General features: G+C 44.0%; 1 protein-coding gene and 1 pseudogene across 2 annotated transcripts; both read left to right on the top strand.

Moving 5' to 3' along the window:
• Positions 1–9,954: 9,954 nt before the first annotated feature.
• On the top strand, positions 9,955–13,827 carry LOC124692672 (serine/arginine-rich splicing factor RSZ23-like). 2 transcript variants are annotated; one of them, XM_047226093.1, is made up of 5 exons: positions 9,955–10,065; positions 10,258–10,362; positions 11,543–11,631; positions 12,420–12,660; positions 13,379–13,827. In XM_047226093.1, the coding sequence occupies exons 2-5, from the start codon at positions 10,274–10,276 to the stop codon at positions 13,683–13,685; spliced, it is 726 nt and encodes a 241-aa protein (XP_047082049.1). In that variant the 5' UTR covers positions 9,955–10,065; positions 10,258–10,273; the 3' UTR covers positions 13,686–13,827. The 2 variants fall into 2 exon arrangements, with proteins under 2 accessions (XP_047082049.1, XP_047082048.1); XM_047226092.1 differs by having other exon boundaries at positions 9,959–10,061.
• A 710-nt stretch (positions 13,828–14,537) lies between these two features.
• Positions 14,538–14,956, top strand: LOC124690347 (annotated as a pseudogene).
• The last annotated feature ends 8,084 nt before the right edge of the window (positions 14,957–23,040 follow it).

Below are 23,040 nucleotides of genomic sequence, written 5' to 3'. Positions count from 1 at the left end.
TGATGATTGTCACATCTCTGAAGTTATAAAGTTCTTACAAAAACTTGCTAAAAACCCCATTGCTAGTGCTATAAATTTGGCCTTTACAAAACATATTACAAATGCTCTCATAAAAGCTAGAGAAGAGAAACTAAAACTTGAAACTTCTATTCCTAGGAAGTTGGAAGATGGTTGGGAGCCCATCATTAAGATGAGGTTCAATGATTTTGATTGTAATGCTCTATGTGATCTTGGTGCAAGTATTTCTTTCTGTTATGCCTAAGAAAATTTATGATATGCTTGACTTGCCACCATTGAGAAACTGTTATTTGGATGTTAATCTTGCTGATAATACTATAAAGAAACCTTTGGGGAGGATTGATAATGTTCGTATTATGGTTAACAATAACCTTGTCCCCGTTGATTTTGTTGTCTTGGATATTGAATGCAATGCATCTTGTCCCATTATATTGGGAAGACCTTTTCTTCGAACTGTTGGTGCTACCATTGATATGAAGGAAGGTAATATTAAATATCAATTTCCTCTTAAGAAAGGTATGGAACACTTCCCTAGAAAGAGAATGAAGTTACGTTATGATTCTATTATTAGAACAAATTATGATGCTAATGCTTCGTCTCTCGATAATACTTGATACACACTTTCTGCGCCTAGCTGAAAGGCGTTAAAGAAAAGCGCTTATGGGAGACAACCCATTATTTTACTTCTGCACTTTATTTTATATTTGAGTCTTGGAAGTTGGTATTACTGTAGCAACCTCTCCTTATCTTTATTTTATTGCATTGTTGTGCCAAGTAAAGTCTTTGATAGTAAAGTCAATACTAGATTTGGATTACTTGCAGCAGAAGCGATTTCTTTGCTGTCACGAATTTGAGCAGTAGTCTCGTAGAAAATTTATAAAAATCTTCCAATTTACGTGCGTGATCCTCGGATATGTGCGCAACTTTCATTAAATTTGGGCATTTTCATCCGAGCAAGTCTGGTGCCTCTTAAAAATTCGTCTTTACGGATCGTTCTGTTTTGACAGATTCTCGCCTTTTATTTCGCATTGCCTGTTTTGCTATGTTTGATGGATTTCTTTGTTCCATTAACTTTCGGTAGCTTTGTGCAATGTCCGAAGTGTTAAGAATGATTATGTCACCTCTGAATATATGAATTATGCACCGACCCTCTAATGAGTTTGTTTTGAGTTTGGTGTGGAGGAAGTTTTCAAGGGTCAAGAGAGGAGGATGATACAATATGATCAAGAAGAGTGAAAAGTCTAAGCTTGGGGATGCCCCGTGGTTCATCCTCTGCATATTTTAAGAAGACTCAAGCATCTAAGCTTGGGGATGCCCAAGGCATCCCTTCTTCATCGACAACATTATCAGGTTCCTCTAGTGAAACTATATTTTTATTCCGTCACATCTTATGTGCTTTACTTGGAGCGTCTGTTTGTTTTTATTTTTGTTTTTGTTTGAATAAAATCGGATCCTAGCATTCTTTGTTTGGGAGAGAGACACGCTCCATTGTTTCGTATGAACACATGTGTTCTTAGCTTTATCTTTAATGTTCATTGCGAAAGTTGAACTACTTCATTCAGTGCTATATGGTTGGAAACGGAAAATGCCGCATGTGGTAAATGGTATAATGTCTTGAATAATTTGATACTTGGCAATTGTTGTGCTCATATAGATCATGTTTAAGCTCTTGCATCATGTACCTTGTACCCATTAATGAATAACTACATAGATCTTGTTAAAATTTGGTTTGCATGATTGATCTCTAGAGTCTAGATATTTTCTGGTTAAGGTGTTTGAACAACAAGGAGACAATGTAAAGTATTATAATGCTTACAATATGTTCATATGTGAGCTTTGCTGCACCTTTTATACTTGAGTTTGCTTCAAACAATCTTGCTAGCCTAGCCTTGTATTGAGAGGAATTCTTCTCATGCATCCAAATCCTTGAGCCAATAACCATGCCATTTGTGTCCACCATACCTACCTACTACATGGTATTTCTCCGCCATTCCAAAGTAAATTACTTGAGTGCTACCTTTAAAAATTCTATTCTTTGTCTTTGCAATATATAGCTCATGGGAAAAATAGCCTTAAAAACTATTGTGGTGAAGAATATGTACTTATGTGTCTTATTTCTTAATAAGTTGCTTGTTGAGCGGTAACCATGTTTACGGGGACGCCATCAACTTTTACCTTTGTTGAATATCATGTGAGTTGCTATGCATGCTCGTCTTGTCTGAAGTAAGGGCGATTTTCATGATCAAATGGTTTGAGTATGCATATTGTTAGAGAAGAACATTGGGCCGCTAACTAAAGCCATGATCCATGGTGGAAGTTTCAGTTTGGACAATTAATCCTCAATCTCTTATGAGAATATTAACTGTTGTTGAATGCTTATGCATTAAAGAGGAGTCCATTATCTCTTGTCTATGTTGTCCCGGTATGGATGTCTAAGTTGAGAATAATCAAAAGCGAGAAATCCAATGCGAACTTTCTCCTTAGACCTTTGTACAAGCGGCATAGAGGTACCCCTTTGTGACACTTGGTTGAAACATATGCTATGCAATGATAATCCATGTTAATCCAAGCTAATTAGGACAAGGTGTGAGCACTATTGGTATACTATGCATGAGGCTTGCAACTTATAGGATATCTTATACATAACACATATGATTTATTACTACCGTTGACAAAATTGTTTCTATGTTTTCAAAATGAAAAGCTCTAGCACAAAAATAGTAATCCATGCCTCTGCGAAGGGCCAATCTTCTACTTTATTGTTGAGTCAGTTTACCCATTCTTTCTATCTTAGAAGCAAACACTTGTATCAACTGTGTGCATTGATTCTTACATGTTTACTTATTGCACTTGTTATATTACTTTGTGTTGACAATTATCCATGAGATAAATATGTTGAAGTTGAAAGCAACCGCTGAAACTTATATCTTCCTTTGTGTTGCTTCAATGCCTTTACTTTGAATCTATTGCTTTATGAGTAACTCTTATGCAAGTCTTATTGATGCTTGTCTTGAAAGTATTATTCATGAAAAGTCTTTGCTATATGATTCATTTGTTTACTCATTATCTTCATCATTGCTTCGAATCGCTGCATTCATCTCATATGCTTTACAATAGTATGATCAAGATTATGATAGCATGTCACTTCAGAAATTATCTTTGTTATCGTTTACCTACTCGAGGGCGAGTAGGAACTAAGCTTGGGGATGCTTGATACGTCTCAAACGTATCTATAATTTCTTATGTTCCATGCTACTTTTATGATGATACTCACATGTTTTATACACATTATATGTCATTATTATGCATTTTCCAGGCACTAACCTATTGACGAGATGCTTGAAGAGCCGATTCTTGTCTTTCTGCTATTTTTGGTTCCAGAAATCCTAGTAAGGAAATATTCTCGGAATTGGACGAAATCAACGCCCGGGGGCCTATTTTTACACGAAGCTTCCCGGAAGACCGAAGGAGTCACGAAGTGGGGCCACCGGGCGCCGCCACACTAGGGCGGCGCGGCCTAGAAGGGGCCCGCGCGGCCCTAGCATGTGGGGCCCCGTGACGCCTCCGACCTGCCCTTCCGCCTACTTAAAGCCTTCGTCGCGAAACCCCCGGTATCGAGAGCCACGATACGGAAAACCTTCCGAGACGCCGCCGCCGCCAATCCCATCTCGGGGGATTCGAGGAGATCGCCTCCGGCACCCTGCCGGAGAGGGGAATCATCTCCCGAAGGTCTCTTCATCGCCATGATCGCCTCCGGATCGATGTGTGAGTAGTCCACCCCTGGACTATGGGTCCATAGCAGTAGCTAGATGGTTGTCTTCTCCTCATTGTGCTATCATGTTAGATCTTGGGGGAATTTTATAATATACTACACTTTACTTTGATTCTTTATTATTTACCACATGACCACCACATGTCATTGTCACTGACATGTGGTGGTCACGTGGTAAATAATAGAGAATCAAAGTAAAGTGTGGTATATTATAAAATATCCCTAGATCTTGTGAGCTGCCTATCATGATCAAGATCATCTATTTGTAATCCTACATGTTATGTTTGTTGGGATCCGATGAATATTGAATACTATGTCAAGTTGATTATCAATCTATCATATATGTTATTTATGTTCTTGCATGCTCTCCGTTGCTAGTAGAGGCTCTGGCCAAGTTGATACTTGTGACTCCAAGAGGGAGTAGTATTTATGCTCGATAGTGGGTTCATGCCTCCATTGAATCTGGGGGAGTGACAACAACCTCTAAGGTTGTGGATGTGATGTTGCCACTAGGGATAAAACATCAATGCTTTGTCTAAGGATATTTGTGTTGATTACATTACGCACCATACTTAATGCAATTGTCTGTTGTTTGCAACTTAATACTCTTGGAAGGGGTTCGGATGATAACTCCGAAAGTGGACTTTTTAGGCATAGATGCATGTCTGGATAGCGGTCTATGTACTTTGTCGTAATGCCCTGATTAAATCTCATAGTACTCATCATGATATATGTATGTGCATTGTTATGCCTTCTTTATTTGTCAATTGCCCAACTGTAATTTGTTCACCCAACATCTGTTTATCTTATGGGAGAGACACCACTAGTGAACTGTGGACCCCGGTCCAATTCTTTACATCTGAAATACAATCTACTGCAATTGTTCTTTACAGTTCTTCGCAAACAATCATCATCTTCCACACAATACGTTTAATCCTTTGTTTACAGCAAGCCGGTGAGATTGACAACCTCAACCGTTACGTTGGGGCAAAGTACTTTGATTGTGTTGTGCAGGTTCCACGTTGGCGCCGGAATCCCCGGTGTTGCGCCGCACTACACTCCGCCACCATCAACCTTCAACGTGCTTCTTGGCTCCTACTGGTTCGATAAACCTTGGTTTCTTTCTGAGGGAAAACTTGCTACTGTACGCATCACACCTTCCTCTTGGGGTTCCCAACGGACGTGTGTCAACTGCACGCATAAGGCTTGCATTTGGAGTTGGATGCTCGATGATGTCTTGCTGAGGAGGCGAGGTTTCATCCCCATCAGGTTGAGCTTCAGAGACAACTAAAGTACGCGACGTACTCGTTCGAGCAGCCGCGTCAATAGGTGGATTTTCATCCTCGTCACCACTACAATAAAACAGAGACAATATAAGAAACAACACAGACAAAATATCGACAACAAACAAAAAAAGAGAAGTAAGGACTTACGAGCTGACAAGGGCATCCTCGTAAGGGTTGAAAGTTGTCCTTTCTTCAGTAGGAACAACTTCTTCGGCAGGAGATGCGCCGGCTTTGGAGGTGCCAGAATCGGCAGCTTCGTCCCTTTTTTCTCTTGTTCCTTGGAGAAACAGCGGAGGGAAGGGAGTGTGCCGATTCGCTAGCCTCAGAATCGACTTCTCTTTCAGAGGAAGCCGCAGATTTTTGAAAACCCGCGACTTCACTCTCAGGGCGAGAAGTACCCTGGTTGTCGTCGGTGACAACAGTCCGTTCTTCAACTTCTCCACCTTCAGGAAGGGGAGGAAGAGGCGACGCAGTTTTATGGCCCTGGACAAGATAGAAAAAGTATCAACATAAATTTGTATCAATAATAGTAGACGAAGAAATAACAGTACAAAAAGAGAAAAGAAGATAGTGAATGAACAAGCAAACGATAAAATATATTACCTGCGGGAGCGCGTTGGTGGCGCTGTATGGTGTCACACAACAAGATGATGGGACGGTGTCTTTCTTGCTAAGCGACGAGATTTTCCGGACAAGTTTTTCTAAGTCCTTGACCGGTAAATCTATCGACAGGCGATCCACATCCTTGACGCCATAATACATCCAAAGGGGGTTTTGCGAGCTTGCAAAGGCTGCACCCTAATCCTAAGGAAATATGCTATGATTTGGATACCTGACAATTCTCGTCCACGGGTATTTTGATGCTCACGGATGCGTATCATCAGCGCCTCTGTCGCTGTTTTTTCTTCGTCGCTAGCCTCTGCATCCCAGGACCGGCGGCGACAGATTTTTTCTTTGCCATCGAAAGGGGGAATGTTGTGTTTCGCCGAGTCGAGGCTTTCTTCGTGGATATACAACCATTTTTTGCGCCACCCTTGAACTGAGTCAGGGAATTTGACGTCGAAGTATTCGACGTCAGGGCGGACACAGATAACAACGCCACCTATGTTATAGGCGACATTGGGAGAGCCATTGCGGCGGAGAAGAAAGATACGTTTCCAGAGAGCCCAGTTCGGTTGGACCCCAAGGAAAGACTCGCAAAGAGTGATAAAAATAGAGATGTGCAGGATGGAGTTGGGAGTAAGATGGTGAAGTTGCAATCCATATACAAAGAGCAACCCACGCAGAAAATCGTGAATGGGGGAGGAAAGGCCGCGGATGAGATGGTCAACGAAACTGACCCGATACTCGATTGGAGGAGATGGATAGCTCTCCTCGGCCGGGGAAGCGCAGCGATTCCTTCTTCTTGCTGATCCCAAGCTTCTTCAGCAAGTTGATGTCTTGGGCGGAGATTTTGGATCTCTCCCACTCGGTGTTCCCCGGATCTTCCGCCGCCATCTTCGAGTCGGGGGTGCTGTGCCTCGTGAGTCGTGCGCGCGGTGGCATCAACAATGGTGTAGGCGAAAAGTGGGAGTGTGGCTGAGCTCAAGAAGTGTTGGGCGCAATGGGGATTTTTGCAGAGGAGAGCAGAGGTGCGGCGTGAGCGAAAGGGCGACCGGAAGAAGAAGATGAGCTTAAATAGAGAATCGGCGAATCGACGCACCGTTGGATGGAAAAATTGTGAGATAGATGTTGTACACGTGGATAAGGGGTAAAAGCGTATTTTCACTGCAAGGGAAAGGAACAGGCGCTACAGTATGTGCGCCAGGAAAAGTGGAGACGTGTGTCCCCCACTTGCACGACGTGTCAACCTGATAAGGATTTTGGGCCCGCAAGGCAGAGATAGCAGTACTCGCGTCTTCCCGATACAGTGATCGTGGCTATCGTAAGTGATGATGTCACCTTGCCAAAAGAAAAAAATGTCGGCTATGACGATTAATGAAATTGGCGGTAGACAAAGACTATTGGTAATTTCGAGAAGCCTTTGATCAAATACAAGTTTTTGCTCAAATGCTCGGGGGCTACTTTGGAAAAATGAAAAATTCGAGTATGACAAAATAGAAATGGCGAGAGCCTATGACCAAATGCAAGCATTTGTTCATAGCCTCGGGGGCTACTCCCATTGGGAGCGCTGGTCGCGCACCCGATAGATATGAAAAGTTCGAGAAAGAATGACAATATAGCGACATGAGGCGTTAAAGTGTTGAGCCTACAACCAAGCACTAGTCCTTGGCTGTAGCCTCGGGGGCTACTCCCATCGGGAACGCTGTTCGCGTGCCCGATGAAATTATAAAAAAAGAAGAAGAAGTGAGCATATTTCGAGTTATACAAATATCTCTGCATATACTCCCATCGGGAAGGCAAGATAAGTCATCCGTTGACTCAATAAAATGTGCTATTCCAACAGCCGAAAAAGCACTCGACAATATATTCTCAGAGCGCCAAAGTCGCGAATAATCTCTGAATGCCGCAAAACTTTGCGAAGGTAAGACCCCAGATCCGTTCTGAGCGGCGTGGCACCGTCTCTGACGTCGGTTTGCTACTTTTTTCTGTATCAACAGATACAAAGAAAAATCCTAACGGACGCGTTAGGTACCCGATAAAATATGACTGGGACTCGACAGAATGGTAAGACCTTAAGCAACACCTGTCGAAGTTAACACCAGTATCCCGAGATCATGTCCAGGGACGTGATCTTGAAGTAGGTTTTTGCGGATTGCCACTAGAGCAGTTAACTAGTACCTGATCCGTCTGATGAACTAGCCCCAACTACCATTATCCCTGTACAATATATAATTGCGTGTCTCAAGATATGCAATAAAATCGACAAACTTATTGGATGATTGTAAAGCTGGAGATTTTCCCTGATTCTTCGATTCAGGAAAAATCTCGGGGGCTACTGACATAGGCATCCCCAATGGGCCTGCCGAAGATGGTACCCGGGGTTTACTGAAGGCCCATGACTCGATGAATATGGAGATTCGGAAGCCCATGTTAGTACTAAGGAAAGCTAGAGTTGTATTAGGAAATATAGACTTGTAATTTTACGGGACGGGTTAGAAACCCTCCCGGACTCTGTAACCTGTGTATTACGAATCCCTCGGCTCCGCCTCCTATATAAGGGGAAGTCGAGGGACAAAGAGAGGATCGATTCATTGTTCCACACAACCCTAGTTTTTATATTGTCGAGTACTTTTCGGCTGAAACCTTCGAGATCTACTTGCCCTCTACTTCCGACTAAAACCCTAGTTTACAATCTGTAGGCATTGATAAGTTAATCCCTTGTCAATGATCACCGGGGTGTTCTGGAGAACAATAGTGACCCCTATGTACTCTACGAAGATGTTAGCGTCGTTTGAACCATTACATCGTATCCCTTTCCCTTTGTTAGTCCGATACCGGCACTCGTCCAATACCTGATCATCGGTATCACGATCCCTAGTTCGATCTCGTTACTAACAAGGTTATTGAACTCGTTCCATTCGATTCAATCCTCATGACCTAGTCATGTGTTGCAACTTGGATGTAATCTCACCGAGTGGGCCCAGAGTATCTTCCGTCACGCGGATGAACAAATTTCGCTCTTGATCTAGTCGCTTCTACCATCCCATTGGAATACCTAACCGCACCTTTATGACTACCCTCTCACGGTGTAGCGGTTGATACAACGAAAGCATCCTTCGGAGATGGTGATTAGATATGGTCTCACGGTCTAAGGATTAGGTTACTACGCTTTCATAAATATCGTAACGTTGAACTCGATGTGACTTTGATCCTGTTACAATACTTTTATAAGGGAATGTCCATCATATCATTTCTCCAAATAATATAATCTCATTGTCAATAACCACGTGCCCATGATTGGGAAACCTCGACCAACGACTGACCATAATGAACTAGTTGTGCACATGTGTGCTCACTAGGGATCCTGATTTGTTTATAATAACACACGTGTATAAATATTTCCGCTTGATATAGTCATAGCATAGCACGAAACTATTATAAACTATTGATATATAAACACTATTTATTATTTACCTCTGGGGCACTATATCCAACACTATGTACTATCCTATATGTACCAAGGAAATTCTACCGAATCCTTTTGAAAGAAAGGAAATTTGAAGAGAAAAATTTGAAAAAAGATCAATTTCTAGAAAGGATAACACATGTGGATCATTATTGGATTGCATTAAAAATCTGAAGCAAATCAGACACGGGTTCACATCTCATGGGTTCATACTTGTGGAAGTTTCGGTCTTTCACATTCTTTTTTCCTAAAATTGCCATTCACTATATCATTGGAGTAGCTATGAAGCATTCAGGGGGGCCACCGCCCCCCAACTTTTTGCCAATTAGAAGAAAAAATTTCACACAAGGCCTAGGACAAGAAAATTTGAGCAATTTGCCCACCCAAAAAATCAATTCTTGTGTTTTGCTCCCCCAGAACTTCTCGGCAAGCTCCGCCATCGCATTGCATACTTAAAAACCCCGATGGCTCCCGATGGGTTCGCTCCCTAGGGCTAAAATCCTAACATTCATTCAATAAAACTACCCTTATTTTTTATATGTCACATCCAACCGTATCCTTTCAGCAACTCCTGTGATGTTTTTTCTACAAGTCTAACAAATATTTATATCAGTTTTTCATAAAATATCTACGAAATTCATATCCAAAAAGACAATTTTGAATGCACAACCGATCGGCCACCGTAGAGAAGTCACGAGGCAAGTGAGTCATCTTCCCCAACCCAACAACTAGAATTCCGTAAATGCCCCTGCCCCCGAGGCGTCAACCCTTGGCCTAATAGACACCTTCCATCCTTGCCCTTCCTCCCCCCCTCTTCCGCCCGCGGCGGCTCAAACTTAAACCCTAGAGACGCTCCTCGCCTCGCTCTGCCGCTCTCCCCGACCCGAATCCCCAATCCCCCAGGGAGGCACTCCAGGCAAGTATGCTCCCCTCAGATCTCCTCGGTTTATTTCAATTTTTTTAACCCCGCATGTCTCGCTTTTCCGTCCAAAACGGAGAAAATTTTGTGATGTAGTACGTATTTATTATTTGTGGGTGGGGGTTAGCAGCTGCTTCGTGCTAGAATCGTGACCATTTTGTTCGATTTTTGTTTTGTTTTTCTCTTCTTGCAGGGCTGCTTCTGCCGCTATGGCTCGCGTCTACGTGGGGAATCTGGATCCGCGCGCGACTGCGCGCGAGATTGAAGACGAGTTCCGCACGTTTGGGGTTCTGAAGAGGTGAGATGCTTGCGAATTTCCTTAACAATTCTGAAGCTAGCAGTATAGTATTTACCATTTACTTGTTTCCTCGAGTTTTGTGTAATTTAACAATTGATGAGACTATATGTGCTTGCTTAAGTAAAACTGCTATTTGGATCGTTCTAGTTTTACCTTTTGCGTTCAATTCGGTGACTATTTGTTTTAAGTGTAAGAACAGAGTGTATAGGTACGACTGATATGTTCTAAGTCTGTTTTTTTTTGCTTCATGATGCGCGCCAGGGTGAGAGTTGAGACTATCACTTGATGAACATGTGGTGTGGTGTGATGCGGCTTTCTGTTTGGGAATTATAAGCTTTTATGGATAATTATATCTTTGCTACTCCCTCCGTTCCAAAACTAATTGACTCAGCTTTCTCTAGATACATGTCTAGATAAAGTCGAGTCAATTTATTTGGAATGGAGGGAGTACTTTCCTTGGTCACTTATTTTTGTTTATAATTAGGGGTTTCTTTGTTTATATGATGGATTTCCCCCTGATAATAGCAGTTTCTTCTACTCCATTTTGTGATTTATTTATTAATGCAACAGGCACGCATTTGTAGATAGCTAAAGACATATAATGTGCTAGAAGCTAATAGGTGAATATTATGACAGTGAAGGGTAAGAAGAATTAGGAACATATGTAAGACACATAGGGGCATAGTTAAGTGAAGTGATGTCTGTGCAGAGGGTGTGATCTTTCCAGTAATTCTGAAGCACATGCAGAATAGTCATGCTATCTACTGTACTGCCAGTATATATGTTTTGTACTTAAAAATGTCAGCAGTAAAATGTGAGAATTAATGCATAGCGGTGATGTACCTTTTCAAACTCTACAAATCAGCTGTATTGAATTATATTTGATTTATTTTTTGCTGGTCTAAAGAGTTATATCTCTTTTTTTTTCTAAGCTTGGTGTTTTTCCGAATGTGTTCATCCAGTATGTCTTGTGTTTGCATGGCGAATAGTTGTGTTGTTTCTGATTGCTGTTGATTAAAATGATTTTAAGTTAAGTTAAGAATTGTGCTAAGAAATATGTTTCACTGGTGGCTAGATGTCAATAAGGGCGTTGATCATTAGGTTGTAATGACTTCTTAGATGTTTTTGTGCATTGCCGAAATGAGATGTATTGGTTTTGACTTACTTTTTTTCAATGCAGTGTGTGGGTTGCTAGAAAACCACCAGGATTTGCTTTCATTGACTTTGATGAGACCAGGGATGCAAAAGACGCAATTCGTGAATTGGATGGTAATACGATAATCATATTTTATCATGATGTTTCTATCTGGCTATGTCCAATAGGTGGTCGTCGATTTCATGAGTTTATTTTAGGAAATATTAACAGGGACTGTTTCGTGGTTGCTCATTCACCATCAACCTTGTTCCAATAAGTTTGCTAGTCTAGATTGTCATAAACAATTTTGACCCTATTTGGCCTAGCTAGCTCATTTTTTGGTTGGTGATGATAGGGAATCCGGGCCTTCTTTTGTTTGATTCATATTGAATAGTCTGATATACAATTCTGATCCATTCCTGTTTCAGAAATTAATTCTTGTTCATCATGGGAATAGGTGTAAAAACTAACTGTATTTGGCTGGAAACTTGCAAATATCTTGGTGCTGTATTTTAAAATCTGGATCTTGTACCGTGACCAGGAAGTAATAACTGACCAGTATCTATGATTCGATGTACTCCCTCTGTCCCAAAAAAAAGCTTCTCAACTTTTTGTATATACGGATGTATCTATAACTAAAATTTGTCTACATACATCGGAATCTAGATAAAGTTGAGAAGCTTTTTATGGAACGGAGGGAGTATAAGATAGATTATATGTAGCTATCGAATGAGCATACACACACAGATCGGATATAGCATCACTAGATGGCTTAAACAATTACGCTGCAACTACATTGTAACTGTTTACTGATCAATAACATCTTAGACATTTTCATTGTTAGTGACTAGGCTTACTGTTGTTGCTTTAGCTGTTATGTAGTCATCTGATAATGAGACCCCTGCTTATTATGTTGTAATAGGTAAGAATGGATGGAGAGTTGAGCTGTCAACCAAATCTGGCAGCGGCCGTGGCCGAGAACGTGAATCTCGAGGTTCTGACATGAAGTGCTATGAGTGTGGTGAAAGTGGCCACTTTGCACGCGAATGTCGGCTACGGATTGGTTCTGGGGGTCTGGGTAGTGGAAGACGCCGCAGCCGAAGCCCAAGGCGCAGCCGTAGCCGTAGCCCAAGATATCGTAGGAGCCCAAGCTATGGTAGAAGGTATCCCCTCCGTTCTCAAATATTCCCTCCATTCCAAATTAATTGAAGTTCTTAAATTGTCCTAAGTAACTTTTTAAAGTTTGATCTAGTCTGTAGAAATATATCAACATTGATAACAAATTAGTTTCATTAGACCCATCTTAAATTTACATTTGTACTATGTGTACTTTGATATTGTAGATATACATTACCATATGTTTCGATAAACTTGGTCAAACTTAAAGAAGTTTGACTTAGGACAAACCTAGATGACATTTTAGGCATGTGCATATATAGGCTTGGAGAAAAACAGGAGATATATTTCCTGGGATATTATCCATATAAAGTTTTAACTGTGACCTGATAATATTTTCTTAGTACATATGAACCTCAAGCTCAATAACATTCAGAATCAGTTTTCCAGTTCAATCTAAATAACATTCAGATTTATTTTTCTGGTTCGTACATTCTTATTCAAGTCCTATCTCATTTACGTCTCTATTGGTAATAAGTGATCTAATGTTTCCCTTTGTAGTTTTACCTGTTACAACTTCATTAGCTTTATGACTAGATCTGAAAAATAACATGTGCGAGCCATTTTTGTACATTAACATATCAAACAACATACTGACAGTTGTCTTGCCATGCTAGTGTGATCTCTTGCATATATACTTTAGCAGCTTCTTGTATGCTTAATGCTTTTACCTTCACCTCTGACGATAAACAATGTTCGATGCAGGAGCTACAGCCCACGGGATCGGTCTCCCAGGAAGCGAAGTTACAGCAGATCACCACCGCCTGCCCGCAGGTCTCCACCGCCTCCTCGTGCGCGTAGTATCAGCAGGTCTCCGCCGCCTCCCCACGCACGTAGCATCAGCAGGTCTCCACCACCACCTCCCCGTGCCCGAAGCATCAGCAGGTCACCACCACCTCCCCGCGCCCGAAGCATCAGCAGGTCACCGCCGCGCGCCCGCGAGCGGAGCTATAGCAGGTCCCCTGCACAGCCACCCCAGCGCGAAGAGTCCCCTTATGCAAATAATGCCTGAGGGCTTAGCTCTGCAAATGCTGGAATTTGTTGGGGGACCCTCGGTTTGTTTCCCTTAATGTTCTTTTGTATGACTATTGGACTGCCATGCGTCTGAGCATGTTCTTCGTTAGCATTTGTGTAACTTTTTGTGAAGAGCCTGGCTGCTGAAGTTGGCGAAGCAGGAACCTAGCGTTTCCCTATTGACTGATGACTTGGGAGTATGTAGTTGGTCTGAAGACAAGACATGTTTCTCCTCTTTTGGATTATTCAGATGCATTGCATGGATATTTTTATGTGATGAAATTGTTGTGCTATTTAGTTGCCGTTCTTTTCGTATTCTTGTTGCTGTCATCCAGAATCTTCTGATCTCCTTATTCAGATTCAGTGCCCTAGAGGTCTTTTATTGTCCTGATTCGTAGCTGGTTAGGCCAGAAATTCTAAACCGTGACCTGTAGCTAAAAGCTATGCTCCACTGCAGTCGTCGATGCTTTAGGTTTGCCGAGGAGGCCCCATTCCGTCTTTTACCGTGGCCGTTCTGCATCGTAACTCGTAAGACCATCTCCAGCTCTCCGGGGTCTCTAATCGTCTAATAGTGTGCTGGCACCGTTTAGATCTTAATCTCTACTACTTAAAAAGACTAAAGTAATTCCTTATTTTGCCATCCGCAATACTTTCCAAATTTTCGTAGTCCTCGTCTCTGCTCCGCCCCGCACGCGGAAAAATGGGCCAAGCCCATTACGACCATGCAATCCTTTGCTGCGATCGCGACCCCCTTCGCTATTCTCTATCATGTCCAACCCTAGCCGCCTCTGCTCTCCCCACCCCGCGCGATCTGGTTCCTCATCCACCTGCGCGACCCCCATCGCTTGCGATGGTGGCGGCGCTTCTGGGCAACCCGGTGGCGGTTCTGACGGAGAGATCGGCGCCGCGGCTCACGAGGCTGCTAGAGAACGTGATGGTGGAGCGGAGCCTGTGGGCGGTGCACGTCGTGCTGGGCGCCGATCCCGCCGTGGCGGACCGCGCGCGCCGTTGTAGCCATCTACATCGCCGAAGGACGCAGGCCGCCGCTCCCTGCCGACGCCAACGACATCGACACGGCCGCACGGTTCGAGCTGCTTCTCTCCAAGTATTCCCTCTAAGAGAACCTCGTTTGATTTCTGAAGTTTTCCACTGTATCAGTCGCTCATCGCTGATGATGGATTCTTCGTTTCTTGTGCAGCGCTGAACCCTGACGAAAAGGTGTTGGATCTGGGGTCTCACAACTTCTTCATATGCGCCAGAAGATTCTGAATTCATTATATGTATCTCGCACCGCCGCCTCCACAGTGCTCCCTCTCGCTGAACCTCAGGTATATGCACGAGCTATATAACGAATGCTTGAGTTGCTCCAGTTTTCCCGCTACTATTATTCTGCACACAGTCACCCCGTCCCCTGTTCTGTAAGGCTATGCACTTATGGTTATGCCTGATGGCCTCGTGGTTGATTGCAGCAATAACAAATTGTTGTTTTCTAATATGATCGCATTGCTACCCTGAGAATTAGCTTGTTTTGTCAATGACTTGCGATATGTTCTCTGCCTTGTAAATTGATTGATCTGTAGTCAAAGTAGATGGTGATACTGTGATAGTAAGCTTGGTTCTCCTTGGGCACAAAATGAGTGAGCAGCAGACAGTTCGCAAATATGATTGCGTTGCAGGATGAACAAAATGGTTGAAAAAGTAGTTTGTGAAGTGCACCATAGACTAAAAGAATAATATATTCAAAGAACCATCAGCGATGATGCAGAGTTGAGTTCCTTGGGAATTTTTTCCTTTGTGTTGCACACTTCCTTCTCCAGTCATTAGATTCATCAATTCATTACGTTGCTCTTGTCGCTGCATCACATTATGTTAAGTAAAAGTTACCAATTACCATAATTCCCTGTTGATGTTATAATTTTTTAATTTCCATTAGTGGATTCCAATGGTTGGGTGCGAGATGATAGCATTGTTATTGGTTGTGTTCGATTGGATGAAGAAGGCAACGAAGTGGGTTATCTGATCCAAGTTATAAGAAGCGGAGGCAATACATTTTTTGAGGTTAATTGTTCTTCTTATTCTGGCTGCATCTCCCCTTTTGATTCACATTTTATAATATGGTGTTTCTTTGACAAATGTGTCATTTTCAAAATGTTTTTTCCGAGAACATGTTTGCAGAAAGCTGATCAATTTGGCAATTTATTTTTTAAGCATATTAATGTACACAAGATCAAGTGTTGGCAATAGTTGTGTATGTTTCAGAAATGTAAATTAAATACTCCCTCTGTCCCAAAATATTTCTCCATCAACATGTAATTTATATGACATAACATCGATGTCATTAGATTCACATTCGAAAGTCTAATGATTGTGTTGTGTATCACATAAACCACATACATAGTACCAATAGAGTAGTTATTTGATCGAAGCTTTGTCTTAACGAATCAAATGTATCTCCATTATCTGAATGTTGGTCTAGATTTTCATCCTTTACCAAAGAGATCAGATGCTTCGAGCTTGTGAGATGTGGTGATATATCAATATTGACTTGTAGACTATTCTTAATGAAGACTAATCTTTCGAAGGAGTATTTGTAAATTGTAACACATTTGGAGCAGTTTCCATTGGTAAACTACTTGCAGTTATGTCTATCCAAAAAAGTACTGAACTGATAGCATAAATTTATCATGAAAGGATTTAAGAATGCCACATGTATGCCGCGATCTATAAGCCTATTAGGTTATGTTAATGGATAGCATATGTGCTTTTGTAATTATTATGTTTAACTTGGGAAGGAACACTCAGCTGTATGCGATGATTTTTTTTTGTGCCGTAAGTTACAGATATGGTCCAGTTCAACTGAAGGTATGCATGTATTCATTCCAGGATAGGTAGATGTCACTGAAAGATCAAATTGATGATCCTTCTTCTTATTCAGATTTCAAATACTTCGTATAAGCCTTTTCTTGTTATCTTGTGCTAGCTATTTTGTTTCAAGTACAAAATGCTCATATTAGTATAAAACTTTCTGGTCTTATTTTGTAGGGTGAATATCAGGAGAGGATCAGAGTGTACAGTTTGTACAAAAAAAGCTGAAGTTCGACCTGCTCTTATATAATCCTTCGCAATGCATTATAATTTACCACCAGAATCCAGTACAATGGTACTGTGTTGAATGTGTGGTGCCTTAGTTTGACCCATTTGTATTGGTAGTGAATTATGATTCTATTTTAAATGATAAGGCTGGGTACCTCGCAGCCTTGTCGACGGGGAGATGCTAGACAAGATCAAGAGTATGCCAGAAAAGCTTCAGCCAGCCAGCCCCAAGGGGCCTCACCCAAAATGGTATTACATGTCGAGAGTTGGCCCTCGCCTGTCAAATACCCACTTTAAGGTTGTCATATCACATGATCCCTTTAGTGGAATGTGAATTCTGAAAGGATTGCATGGATCAGACCTGACCATTTATCCGTGTCACATACTGAACTCAGACCCTATTATCCTCGATGACTTACCGAAGTGAAATCAGACAATGGATTCCTGGGGTGCAAAAATTATTTCTGCAATTGAGGTACACATACAATGCACAAGCTTCTTCTAAATTGATATTTCTTGTGGTTTATATATGACAACTCTGTGTGATACGATCTTCAGAACTTTGTTCCTCTTATTTTTCTGTAGGTTGTTGCTGAGATGGCTGCGATTTGATTTGGCTTTGTCAAATGATGCGTTTACCTCTTTGATGAAGGAGTTAGTGTTTTAATTCTCTGCAGTTGTTGTAAAATTTTCTGATATACATGTTCTTATAGTAATGCAAAGTCTCAGCATTTTCAGTACTACAAGTAATACAGCCTTGCCGTTTTTCTGGATACTTAATTGATCTACACTCGTGGGTTGATGGAAGGGTATTCTTGTTCATATTAGTTGTAAAGGTCACAGTTATCGGTATTAATTATGGTACAGTCTTCAATATTTTCTTCTGACTTAGAAGTGCTGATTTTCATAACATAGTTGATCTCATCATCATATAAACCAAGCTCTAATATCCGAGTCTTCCTTTTAATGTAAAGCACCTGTGTGTAAGGGTGTAAAACAAAATAAAAAAAATGAAAAAGATATAGCTCTCAGTATTTTTGATGTGTTCTGTTTGTACAGCTGGAGTGGCTTACTGCTGGCGAGTGTTTATCTGGAATGCACGAGGTAATGGTGACCAAGTAGCTAAAGAGTTAAATCAAAGCCCAGTGGAGGGTCTCGTCAATAGTATGTACTCTCAGTTCTCATAATATGTTTGATAACCTCATGATAATTGTAAGAATCTTGTTTGCTCGAAAGAGTTATTTACTTACCTACTCTAACCTTCTATATCCCTGCTAAGTAAGTAAGCATGTCCATTTAGTCCCCTTCTTAAGTTATAGTTGATGTTCTGGTGTAGTAAACTGATGTTACTTGTGAAAACCGAATAAATGTTAACATAGAAACGAAGTGTTTTCATAGTGACATCGGCCTTGCTATCTTAGGATTATCAAACATAATGCTATTTGGCGGGTTAAAACCGACTCATCACATACTGAGTAATCACTACTGTCTAAAAAAGAATCTCACGGTAGTGCCTCTGGTACCTTCCTCAGTTAACGATCCTAATCACCATTAATTAAAGTGGTTTTTGTTTATCTATTTAGTATCTTTTCCCCTCCTTCCAAAATCAATTAGCCACTACCGGCACTCTTAGTTATCACCATCATCAACCACCATAATCACAACATTTGACTCCATCGAAACTTATGTATTTCCTCCTGCACATATTACTTATCGCTAATATAGATGTATTAGACACTAGCGACGAGTAATATGGATTGAAGGGAGTAACCTTTTCAAAAATTAGCTGCCGAGCAGAAAATCAATTTCCGCATCGTTCCCTCTCTTCATCCTCATATTTGCCCTTGTTGCTCTCTAGCCGTTAAGTATCCAGAATTCTTACAAGCATATCTTTGAAATATCCAGAGGATTGCTCTTCCAAGCAACCTTTTCCATATTGGTACAGAATTCTTAGATTCACACATATTGTTTCAAGATGCCACCAATCCATCCTAACTTGAGAGAAGTTTTGGAAGAACCTTTTTTACTAAATGGATAAAAAAAGGAGAGAATGCCATGCTAGGGAAAAGGGACAAAGAAGTGCACATAGTTATATGCCATGACCCTATCATATAAAAATCAGGAGCTCTTTCCTCAAAGACCTTTACTAAGGCCTAAACAATATCAAGAAAATCACATATTAATCACAAATATGCTCACGTATAATTAAGAGATAGTAGATCAAAGTTATTGTTACTCCTTCACATACTATAGTTTTTTCTTGAAACTGTACTAACACGAATAAAAAAAATGCCATTTCTGCATGAAAGTGTTACTTTCATAAAGAGTTAAGTTATTACTTATTTAATTACATGGATATTGTCCTAAAAGCTGGGGAGAGACGTTCAGGTATTATACTTTCATAAAGAGTTCCTTATAGCTTGGAAGAAATTTGCATCTTACATGACAAGAAACATCTATATTTGCTTGCATAATTATGCTGCAGAAAAATATGCTAAAAGTTTGTAGTAATCCCTTTTCCCAAATGTGAATTCCAACCCCAGCAGAAGTTGTGGTGCTTTTTTTTCCCTGTTACTTGTGGAACTTAAAGCATATGTTTTGAGAACCCGCAGGAGATCTGCGTGTCATTGTATTAAGCATAAGAAGCGGACCAAGATGTCCCATACAAATGGATAGCAGCCACCGAGGAAACCGGCCTTTCTAAGGAGGCCAGAACCTAGTGGACATCTCTAATCCGCCTACCTCTACACTCACACCAAACCCGCCATTCCTCAAGGACTAAACCTAAGGTAACATTCACCGGCGACAAGTTGCCATCGAACACCCTAGCGTTGCGCTCGAGCCAAAGCATGCGCAAAGTGAGCATGATCAGCGAGTTGGCCTTCTTCCTATCCGCCGGCGGAAACCGATGGGCCGCCTAGAGCCACCACTCGTTGATGCCGTCATCTCCCAAAGGAACGATGTCGGGGAGGCCTAGCCGGGTCACCAGGCCGGACCAAACCGCCTGAGAGAACGTACAGTGGAGCGAGAGGTGGTCGAGAGTTTCATTCGCAATGTTACAGAGGGGGCACACGGTGTGGGTGGGCAAGCCGCGGCGCAACCTCCGATCCGCCGTCCAACAGCGACGCCTCAAAGCCAGCCAAGCATGGAGCTTGTACTGCAACGGTGCAAAGGAGTCCCAAACCAACGTCGCCCCTGGCAGTGCGCACGTACCATGCCAGAGCACACGGTAAGCAGACTTAGAGGAGAACCGCCCGTCAGCACTCCACTTCCAAGAGAACCGGTCCTCCCCAACCCCCGGCCACGGCACGAGAGTAACGGCCTCCCACAGGCGAAGGTATTGGACAATCGCCGGCACCAAGAGCTGGCCGGAAATGTCAGTAGCCCACGCATTCCCCTCCAGCCCGTCACGCACCGATCTGCGGCGGCGCACAGACTCCCGCACAAGGCCGACGAGATCCGGTGCGATGGTTCCCGCTGTTAGACCGCCGATCCAAGCGTCCTCCCAGAAACGGACGGAAGCCCCACTCCCGACCTCTATGGAAACGGAAGCATCGAACAAGGCACGGACTTCTCCACCGACCCTCACGTCGAGCCCTGACCAAGGCCTAGAGCCGTCCGATCGCTGAAGCCATAACCACCGAGTGCGGAGAGCCACATTCAGCCAGCGGAGGTTGTGAAGACCGAGCCCACCAAGGCTTTTAGGTTGGCACACGGAATGCCACGCCACCATGCAGCATCCTCCCCTAGCATCCTCCTTGCCGGCCCAGAAAAAGCCGCGCCTGAGCTTGTCCACAGCCTTGATGAACCACGGATCAACGTCAAGAGCTAGAAGGTGGTAGACAACCGAGGCCGTCATGACTGCCTGGACATACACCGGCCGTCCCTCCTCGACATCGCCTTCGCCTTCCGTAACGGAAGCTTAGCCGCCGCCTTGTCCAGAAGAGCCTGCAGCTCTGCTTTCCTTGGCTTGCGGATGGACAACGGCAGCCCCAGATAGGAGCAGGGAAGGGAGCTGAGAGGGCACGGCAGCGAAGGGGCCACGGCTGCAAGCAAATCGTCCGGACACTGAATTGGAGCCGCAGAGCTCTTCGCCGGATTCGCCTTGAGGCCGGAGGCCGCACCAAAACAGTCCAGCACCGCCCATACCACCTGGAGGTCCTCAGGAGTTGCCTTGGCGAAAACAACCACATCATCCGCGTATAAGGATACTCTGTTCCGCAAGCCCAAAGAAGCCAGGTCGGCGAGCACACCAGCTTGCTCAGCGGTTCGGAGCATGGCCGACAGGACATCCATGGCGATGACAAACAGAAGTGGGGAAATGGGGTCGCCTTGGCGAAGACCCCGGCCATGCCTAAAGGCGACACCAGCACAACCGTTCACCATGACAGAGGTACTGGCCGTACGGAGGAGCAAGGTAATCCACCGCAACCACCGAGGACCGAACCCCCGATGCCTAAGAACCTCCAAGAGGAAAGGCCAAGAAATGCTGTCGAACGCCTTAGCCACATCCACCTTGAGCATGAAGGAGGGGATCCTCTTGGAGTGCAACAACTTGGCCGAACTCTGGACGAGGAGAAAAGTGTCCTGTATGCAGCGACCGCGGATGAAGGCCATCTGGTTCGTGTCCACCAAGTCAGGCATGCGAGGAGCCAGCCTACGAGCTAGAACCTTGGTGAACAGACGGGCGAAGCTGTGGACAAGGCTGATCGGCCTGAAGTCCTGCAGGTCCACCGCACCCTCCTTCTTGGGCAGCAAGGTGATAAGGGCCTCATTCAGCCCGTCAAACCCCTGGTCTCTGCCAAACCACACCTCACGCAGTGCATCCATAACATCCACATTGATGATTGGCCAACAATGCCGATAAAACTCCCACGTGAATCCATCCGGCCCCGGCGATTTGTTAGTGGGCATAGCACATATGGCCGCCCAGACCTCAGCCTCTGTGAACGGCGCCTCTAAAGCTGACAGGTCCTGGGGGTGAAGGCCAAGAGCCGGGAAAGACAAGGCAGTGTCCCTCGGCTGCGCCGTCCCGAGCAAACCCACAAAGAAGTCAGTGGCCACCTCAACCTTCGCCGACAGATCCGTAACAAGCTGGTCCCCCGAACGCAACGCGGATATATAGTTGTGACTCCGCCTCGCCGAAGCCATGATGCGGAAGAACTTGGAAGACGCATCGCCCTCGGCAATCCCGGCCACCCGAGCCCGCTGCCTCACGATGGTGCGTTCCATCGAGGCGAGGCCCAAGACCTTGAGCTTCAGCCCGCGACGGAGCTCGCACTCGCCCATGGACAGAGGCCGCTCCTCCTGAGCCACATCGAGGCGCGAGATGACCTCGTTGGCCACCAAGATGAGATCCCGAATGGAGACAACCTTGCGTTGGCTCCAGCTTTGTAAACCTCGGCTAGCCCTCCGCAACTTAAACTCGAGCCTACGCAGCGGATCCGCAGGTAAGGGCGCATCGGCGTCCACCTCCAACCAGAGGTCCTTCACCACCTCCGCAAAGCCCGGAAGCTTGAGCCAGAAGCGCTCAAAGCGAAAACGCCGACCAACGAAGGATTGCACCACCGTGGTCAAGAGAATAGGGCAGTGATCCAAGAGCGATGAGGACACAGCCGAGAGCGACGCCTCGGGGTATAACTCATTCCACTCCACGGAAGCGAACCACCGATCAAGCTTGACCAAAGTGGGAGAAACGCGCTCATTGCTCCACGTGAACCTGCGGCCAAGCAAAGGAACCTCACGGAGCTCAAGATCGTTGACACAACATCGGAACATGCCCATCGAACGCCTGTCCACAACAGGCGTGTTCTTGTCGCATGCCGCCAGGATCAGATTGAAGTCTCCCGCAATGGCCCAGGGCCCAGCACAAGCGAGCCGCAACTGCCTAAGCTCCTCCAGGAAGACTGGCTTGAGATCCACCGCGTTAGGCCCATACACTGAAGTAAGCCACCAAGCGGAGCCGCCAGGGCAGCAGAGCTGGACAGACACCGAGAAATTATCAACGCGGCTGCTTAGCACACAGACAGATTGGGACACCCAAGCGATCAAGATCCCACCGGCAGAACCAACAGCAGGCAAGTAAGCGAACCCGTCGAAGCGGGTGCCAAAACACTCAACAATATCAAAGGCGGTTACAGAGTGGAGCTTGGTCTCAGAAATACACACGACACTAGCCCTAGCCTCGGCCACCGCAATTTTCACAACTGCCCGCCGCGCCGGGTTGTTAAGACCCCGAGCGTTCCACACCGCGATACTAC

This window comes from Lolium rigidum, chromosome 2 (genome assembly GCF_022539505.1).
Source record: "Lolium rigidum isolate FL_2022 chromosome 2, APGP_CSIRO_Lrig_0.1, whole genome shotgun sequence".
NCBI lineage: Eukaryota > Viridiplantae > Streptophyta > Magnoliopsida > Poales > Poaceae > Lolium > Lolium rigidum.
Note: the sequence above shows the minus strand (reverse complement) of the source record. Positions and strands in the feature narration are given on the sequence as shown.

What these genes read in the sequence shown, in the direction of transcription:
- LOC124692672 (XM_047226093.1), top strand. Translation starts at nt 10,274, where the DNA reads ATGGCTCGCGTCTACGTGGGGAATCTGGATCCGCGCGCGACTGCGCGC. An exon ending in ACGTTTGGGGTTCTGAAGAG is followed by an intron (nt 10,363 to 11,542) that starts GTGAGATGCTTG and finishes TTTTCAATGCAG; the next exon opens with TGTGTGGGTTGCTAGAAAAC. An exon ending in AGCCCAAGCTATGGTAGAAG is followed by an intron (nt 12,661 to 13,378) that starts GTATCCCCTCCG and finishes TGTTCGATGCAG; the next exon opens with GAGCTACAGCCCACGGGATC.